Source organism: Chinchilla lanigera, unplaced genomic scaffold (assembly GCF_000276665.1).
Source record: "Chinchilla lanigera isolate Chin_1 unplaced genomic scaffold, ChiLan1.0 scaffold00001, whole genome shotgun sequence".
Classification (NCBI taxonomy): domain Eukaryota; kingdom Metazoa; phylum Chordata; class Mammalia; order Rodentia; family Chinchillidae; genus Chinchilla; species Chinchilla lanigera.
This window is the reverse complement of record NW_004955402.1, coordinates 7,516,600-7,524,323: the sequence shown is the minus strand read 5'-3', so window position 1 is coordinate 7,524,323 and position 7,724 is coordinate 7,516,600. Positions and strand designations below refer to the sequence as shown.

The 7,724-nt window shown below is 62.8% G+C and overlaps 1 protein-coding gene across 1 annotated transcript in view; it reads left to right on the top strand.

The window, feature by feature from the left end:
• Window positions 1-4,345: 4,345 nt before the first annotated feature.
• Emilin2 (elastin microfibril interfacer 2) overlaps window positions 4,346-7,724 on the top strand; it is a gene marked incomplete at its 5' end in the record, with an annotated part of 12,305 nt that continues 8,926 nt past the window's right edge. Inside the window, 2 exon segments of the mRNA XM_013518815.1 lie at window positions 4,346-4,521; window positions 6,309-7,724. Coding sequence (XP_013374269.1) covers window positions 4,346-4,521; window positions 6,309-7,724 — 1,592 coding nt within the window.

Here is a 7,724-nt window from a genome sequence, read left to right as displayed (position 1 = left end):
CTGGCCCGGCCGCGGGAGGGGCCCGCGGGGGACGCGGCCTCGGAGCCGGTCGGGCCCTGCCAGAGGGGCTCACGGCGGAAACGGGCGAACGTGTGGCCGCGGGCCAGGACGTTTTCTAGACGCGTAGAACGCGGTGCTGTGACAGGACTTCCATCAGGGCCGGGGATCTGGCTTGCACTAGATGCGCTGTGCGTTTCAGAGAAACATCTGTTTGCCCGGCGTTCTGGCTTGTAAGAGTCAGATGCAGTCTCGTAAAAAGCCGAGCGAAATAGCGCCCATTTGTTTGCTAAGGGTTCTTCGGTTCTCTTCGGTTTTGCTCTTGGGCCCCGTGCAGACATCCAATGAAAATGTGTGAAGCGGCAGGAAGAGGTGCGAAGTCCTGATCTGGGGCTTGTGCCTTGGAGTTTTTGAGACAGGGCCTTTCCTCATAGTTCAGGCAGTCCTTGAACTTAGTGGGGATTCTCCTGCCTCAGCCTCCTGAGTGCTGGCTCTGCAGGCGTGCGCCACCACACCTGGCCTGCGCTCAAGGTTTCAGCCGGCTGGAGCGTGCCAGGAGGACGCAGTGGGTTTGGGTGGGGCGTGTCCTCTCCACAGCGGCAAAGCCACTTTTCCTTCAGTGAGTTCTCAGATCACTTCCAGCTTCGGGCTTTGCGGCCTCTACTGCCTGACTGCATTTGCTTTTGGCAAAGTATCAATAAATACAAAGAACTTGTTTATTTAGTCATCCATTGATGGTTAAAGAAAAGACTGACCCAAACACAGAATAACCAGACAGTTGTCACAAGCAGCCCCTAGAAGGCTGCCTGCTGCCCCATCTGTTTGCACATCAGATTGCTGAGGCCAGACTTTGCAGCTCCTCTGGTGACACAGAGCAGGTGGCTAACCGTAGGAGCTCCCTAAGTTGCCCAGGCTGGGCTCCACTTTGAAACTTTCCTGCCTCAGCCTCCCAAGTGCTGGTATTACAGGCATGTGGCACCATGCTCGGCTGTTTCATTTCATTTAATGAGTGAGTTTAAATAGGCACATGTGACCACAGCCGCCTTCCTGGACAGCACAGCCCTGGGTGCCCTGGTGTGATTCCTCTAGGGGTCATCTGGTCTCCACCCCGGGGCCCTGGGGCTGAGTGTGGTTCTGGGAGGACTCAAGACTCACATCTGCTTGCAGTCAGACCCCTGGGGCACCGGGGGTTTAATGTGGACACTGGCTCCCCAAACACTTGACAAAGTAGGCATAATGTCACATCACTGTTTGACTAATCAATTACTGATCCACTTAGTGACTAATAATTTTCCATTACTACCTGCAATAGGGAAGACACTTTTTTTAGCAACAAGGATGTTTCCCCAGGTGTGGTGATGCACACCTGCAATCCCAGCACTCGGGAAGCTGAGGCAGGAGGATTGCCATGAGTTCGAGGCCAGCCTGGACTACAAAGTGACTTCAAGGCCAGTCTGCACTGCGTGGTGAGACCCTGTCTCAAAAAAAACCCCAGAACAACAACAAAACAGACGAAGGAAGTTGCTCTCTTGAAGACATGGGTGTAGCAAAGACTTACGAACAACACCCTGACCGCACAGGAACTATCAGAGTCAACAACTGGGATCTCATCTTATTAAAAAGCTTCTGCACAGCCAAAAAATGAGGGGAGTGTCAAGGCTGGTGTAGGAGTGCGCTCTGGGAGGCCGAGGCAGAAGGAGCACACGTTTGAGCCCAGCTTGCGCATCTGAGTGACTGATGAAGCCTGGTGCACAGAGGGCTGGAGACGCAGCTTAGTGCAGAGGGCCCTGGGGGAGAGGCTTGGGGCGCCCAGGGCACACGTTCCAATTTTCACTTCTTATTTTGAGAAGGGTTTTGTGAAACTGCTCAGGCTGGGCTCGGACTCATGAACCCTCCTGCCTCAGCCTCCCAGTGCTGGGGTCACAGGTGCGTCCCACCCCTCCCGGCTCAGGCAGTGCTTTGTATCCACGGCTGTCACAGGAACCCTTGCAGTCTTGGGGCCCTCGGACGGAGTCACTTTCCCGCCGCCTCCCGCTCCCCACGGTCGGAGCCTGAGCCTCAGAGCTGCCTTGGACCAGGCCTGCATCCCTGGCTGCACCCCAAGAGGGCCGAGTGTGTGTGTGTGTGTGTGTGGGAGGGGCTGTGCTGTCGCCATGGCGACCGGGCTTGGAGGGCAGGGCTGCAGCCTGACCTGCCCTGGCCACCGTCCCTGGTCGTGCCCTTGCTGTGGCCGCAGTGACTCAGTGCTCAGAGCTCTGTGGGGTTCAGTCCCAGGCACCGTCCTGGGCAGGTCCGATCCGCCGTGGTCTCCTCGTGGGGTAGGGGAGGAAGCGCTGGTGTCTGCGGCGCTAGCCTTCAGACACGCCCTTGCCTCCCGCACCAGCTCCAGACTCGAGTCTTTGCAGCTGAGGGTGGAACCCAGCGCCTGTGCACCGAGCCGCATCCCAGCCCTTTTTTATTTTATATTTGAGACAGCGGCCGCTAAGTTGATAAGTTCTTTGGGTTGGGCTTCAGCTTGCAGTCCTCCTGCCTCAGCCTCCTGAGCACTGGGATCACAGGTGTGGATCAGGGCGCTGGCTGCTGCTGGCTCTTTTAGGGGCGCCCAGCGGGGCATCTCCCTCAGTGCCTGGGTGGAGGAGGGGCTGGGAGCCCCACTTGGCTCCTTCCCTCCCTGGACAGCCCTCCGCCCGCTCCCGATGCCCCCGGGGCCATGGGCCGTCTGTCCCCGGCTGGCAGCTGCAGGCCCGAGCCACGGGGTTCAGGGGAGGGGCAGGGCTGCTCTGAGGCCGCACGCTCCTCACGGTGAACGTGACGGCTGCCCGCGCCCTTGGGAACTCGTCTGGGCGGGCCAGGACCTGCGTGCCCCTCTGCTGTGGGCTCAGGGCGCCCCTTACCCGGGCCGAGGCTGTGGCAGGGACATGTGTGGCGTCACTGAGGGCGAACGCTTCCTTTTAAAAATGCAACAGTAAAGACGCCTGTTGGCGGGGCGCAGTGAACCCCTCCACCCCTGCCCCCGCTTCAGACACGCCTACCCTCAGGGCGCGGTGGCCACTGCCTCGGTGTCCCGAATCAGTCAGTGTTTCTCCTTCGCGTCCGGCAGTGAGCGGGAGCAGAGGCTTCGGGCGGAGGAGGTGGACGAGGACGGGCGCCGTGTTTTTGTGAGCTGCCTTTCTGCAGCAGCATTCACTGTGTTTCTGATCACACCTCGTAAAGACGTTCAGGAGAGAGGATTCCAGAGCCGCTTCAGAAAGCGGCAGGAGCCGGGCGTGGTGGCGCACACCCGCGATCCCGGTACTCACGCGGAGGCTCGGGCTGAGGCGGGAGGATCGCCGTGAGTTTGAGTCCAGACTGAGCGCCGTGTGAGACCCCGCCTCAGGACAGAGGCAGCACAGTGAGGAGAAGGGTGGGATCAGTGTGCTCGAAGCGAGGGGCGGGTCTCCATTACTGCTCGCTCGCTGCTGAGACAAAACACCCCACACCCAAGGTTAAGGAAGGAAAGGTTTATTTAGCTCACAGCTGGCAGAGGCTTCAGTCCATACTCGGCTGGCTCCAAGGCAGGGTGGCACACGGCAGAGGGCAGCAGTTCATGACGGCAGAACACAGCAAAGGCGGGAGGAGCAGCGAGAGCAAGGCCTTTCCCTCCCTCACACTGCATGCAGGCTGCCCACCCCATGGAGCAGCCCTCACACCCATCATCCCAGCGTTGGACCACGCATCAATCACAAGCTGTAGAAGCCGCCCATGCCTGCGTGAGGCGTTGGGGGACACGAGCCATGACAGTGTATTTTGAAGGGCATCTATGGCGCTGCGTCTTCCGCTGTAATAAACTGTGCTACGTGTGACCATCGCCAGGCTCTGGGCGGGGCCTGGCTGGGCGCAGGGAGGCAGGAAGGGGCGTGCAGGGCTGGGGAGGGGTGCTGGCCCCGAGCCCCGCCTCTTTCCTTCCCGGCCTCCTCTCGCTTTTCTCCGGGGCACTTTCCCCACTGAGGCCCGAGTGCTGCGCCTGGTCCTGGCACGTCTGCCCAGCAGGGACACCGGTGGAGGGGCAGTGGGAGGGTGAGCACGGCGCCCTGCTGGCGGTTACCCCGCTGTCCCGGAGCAGGAGGCCCCCTCAGCGTGGCCGCCAGTGCGGAGAGGTCACAGGTCCGACCCTCGGGGCCATCTCGCAGACGTCACGGGAAGGTGGGCGCCGGCACCTGAGATAGTCACCTTGGCTGGTCCCCAGGGCTGGTGGCCTGCTTCAGGAGGGACGGGGCCCCCAGCGAGGGTCTCTTCCCCCCGAGCGGTGCCGGGGGCCAGGCCAGGTAGCTGGCAGCAGAACCTGAGGAGACCCTGTCCCCTGTCACAGGTACCGCGTGAACTTCAGGCCCAGGTACGTGACCAGGTACAAGACAGTGACCCAGCTGGAGTGGAGATGCTGCCCCGGGTTCCGTGGCCCGGACTGCCAGGAGGGCCCCCGGGACGCTGCCAAGGGCCCGCGCCCCTTACCCTCGAGGCCGCGCAGCAGTGTGAAGAAGGCCACAGGTAACGTCGTTGCCCCGCTGTTCCCTGCTGCCCCGTGGGCTGTGGCCTTCCAGGGGAGAAGAGAAACCCCCGTGGGCAGGGCCGTGGGTTCCACCCCAGTATCTGGAAAGAAAAGGAAAACCACTGGGTGCGGGCGTGGTGGCGCATGCGTAGTAGTCCCAGCACTTGGGAGGCTGAGGCAGGGGGATCACCAAGAGTTTGAGGTGAGTCTAGGCTACATAGTTCAAAGCCAGCCTGAACTACAGAGTGAGACCTGTCTTGAAATAGACCATCGAATGTATTGTTACGTTTAATACTTCATCCGCAAGACCCATAAATCTGAGTTTAGAGGAATTAAAAATGTCTTTCTAAAAACAGATAAATAAAATAACTCTTATTCTGTTTGGGACGCGCTGTCTGCAAAACTGAGCCCCAAGTTAGACTTTTCACCCTTTATTCACGTGTTCCCTGAAATGTGAGATGAAGAGTTTTAGTCCGGCAGTGCTGGGGATTGAGCCTCGGGCTTTCCCGCTGAGCCGTGGCCCAGTCCTTCATATGTCTTGGGACAGGCTCCTGTGAAGTCGCTGATGTCCAGGCTGGGTGTCCACTTGTGACCCTCCCCCGCAGCCCCCGCAGTGCGGGATTACGGGTGCTGGGCCGCCACACCTGCCTCCGGCTTTGATCTGAACGGGTGATGTCTGCTGTTAACGATCTTGTGCGGGCCTGAGATAACCGCACTTGCGAGGCTGAGGCAGGAGGATGGGCCGTGACTCTGAGGCCAACCTGAGCTACACAACGAGCAAGACCCCGTCACAGAACCGAATCGAACCCCGAAACCCAAAACACCTGGCAGAAGCTTAGAGAGGGGAGACTCAAGGAACCCGAAATTCAGATGTCCGCACCCTCCTGACTCCTCGGGCGCTCGCCGCGCTGTGCACTGCCCTTGCTGGCGCCTGTGTCGCGCGGCCTGGCCCTCTGCTCGGGCGGCTGTGCCCGGCCCTGCCCAGGCGCCGGCGCAGCCCTCCCCCGGCCCTGGCCCGCGTCGCCGCGGCCTCTCCTGACTCCCTTTCGCTCCGCCGAGGCTTCTGTGACTCAGTTGGCGTCCGCCTTCTGAGTCACGCGTCCTGGTGATCGTTTTCTCTTTCTTTCACGTGTGGGGGGGGGCAGTGCTCAACTGGGATTCCCAGAAGTGGACGCAAGCCCTTCCCCCGGGCCCAGGGCTGCGCTGTGGGAGACACCCGCGGCCGGCCCTGTCCCCAGCTTTAGTGTCTCCGCCCACCTCACCGGAAACGACGTGGACATGGATGGGCCCTTTCCTAGGGAGGGTAGCGGAGAGTGCTCAGGAGTTGTTGCGAAGATGCTTCCAAATCCGCCGTGGCCGTGGCCGACGTGATTGGCGCCTTCCAGCAACAGAGCTGTCACCAGCGTGGCTTTGCGTGGTCTCCAGAGATCATCAGCCACTGAGGAGGGGCTGCAGCCCACTGGCCGGGGCGGCACACTCGCCGAGCGGGAGAGGACGCGTTTCCCCACTCAGGCCACCGGTCGTGCGGCACAAACCTGCCCTCTCTCTCCTGGGCCTTTGAGACAGGGTCTCACTATGTTGTCCAGGCTGGCACTAAACTCACCGTGTAGCCCGGGCTGGCCTCTAATCCATGGCGATTCTCCTGCCTCAGCCTCCTGAGTGCTGGGGTCACAGGGGTGGGGCCCCCACCTAGGTGCACGGTTAGGGCCCACTCTCTCGTTCTGGCTGATGCCGGCAGAAGGAATCCAAGCCTCACTCACTGTGTCCGACTTTTCCTTTCTGACAGATAACGACGAACCCAGCCAGGTCTCCCAGCCCAAGGCCCCTCTGCCCCCAACTGGAGCTGCGGACCCACGGCAGCGCGCAGAGCCGGAGCAGGGCCCGCAGCAGCTGCAGGAGCAGAAGATCCAGGTCCTGGAGGAGAGCGTCCTGCGCCTCACCAGGACGGTGCTGGACCTGCAGGCCTCCTTGGCGGGCGTCAGCGAGCACCTCAAGCGCTCCGTGCAGGACGACGCCGGCAAGGCGCTCGGCAGCAGGCTCGGGGGCCCGCACCTGCTGCCTGCGCCGGGACACGCGGGCCCCGGGGACACGCAGGCGGCCCCGCCCCCCGGCCCGCACGGCAAGGAGTCCGGCATGAAGGACATCAAGTCGGAGCTGGCCGAGGTCAAGGACACCCTGAGGACCAAGAGCGACAAGCTGGAGGAGCTGGACGGGAAGGTGAAGGGCTACGAGGGGCAGCTGCGCCAGCTGCAGGAGGCGGCCCAGGGCCCCACGGCCACCATGAGCGCCCCCGAGCTGCTGCAGGCCTACGTGGACAGCAGGCTGGCGGCGCTGCGCGAGGAGCTGCTGGAGGGCGTGGACCGGAAGCTGGGCGACCTCAAGGACACCTGCGAGTACAAGCTGGTGGGGCTGCAGCAGCAGTGCGACGACTACGGCAGCAGCTACCTGGGCGTCCTGGAGCTCCTCTCGGAGAAGGAGGCCAGCCTGAGGAAGGACCTCAGCGAGCTCCGCGCCCGGCTGCAGGACCCCGCGGCCCGGCCGGGCTGCTGCGACGGGGCAAGGAGCGGCGACTGGGGCCCGCAGATCCAGACGCTGGACCAGAAGATCGAGCGCGTGGCCGAGGCCACCAGGATGCTGAACGGGCGGCTGGACAACGAGTTGGACCGCCTGGCGGCCCCCGAGGTGGGCGTGGACTTCGACGCCAGGTGGGAGGAGCTGGACGCCAGGATCAACGTGACGGAGAAGAACGCGGAGGAGCACTGCGTCTACGTCGAGGAGACCCTGCGCGGGGCCATCGACGGCGAGGTCGGGGGCTTGCGGCAGCTCCTGGACCAGAAAATCCACTCCCTGGAGGACAGGCTGGACAGCGTCCTCCTGCAGGCGGCCAACGGCAGCGAGGGCTCGGCGCTGCCCGAGGCGCCCGGCTGGGACGGCGCCCGCGTCCTGGCGGAGCTGCAGCGCCTGAAGGAGCAGGTGCAGGGGGTGCAGGACGTGTGCCTGCAGAGCGCGCAGGGAGGCGCTCTGCCCCCCGAGGACGGCTCGCGCCTCTGGAGAGCCCTGAACGACACGGTGCGCCGCAGGCTTCAGGACGCCGAGCGCAGCATCCAGCAGCTGCAGGAGGCCCTGGGCGCGCTGCACGCCCGCCTCAGCCGCACGGAGGACGGCGTGGCCCGGCTGCGGAAGGCGGTGGGTGGCCGCGGCA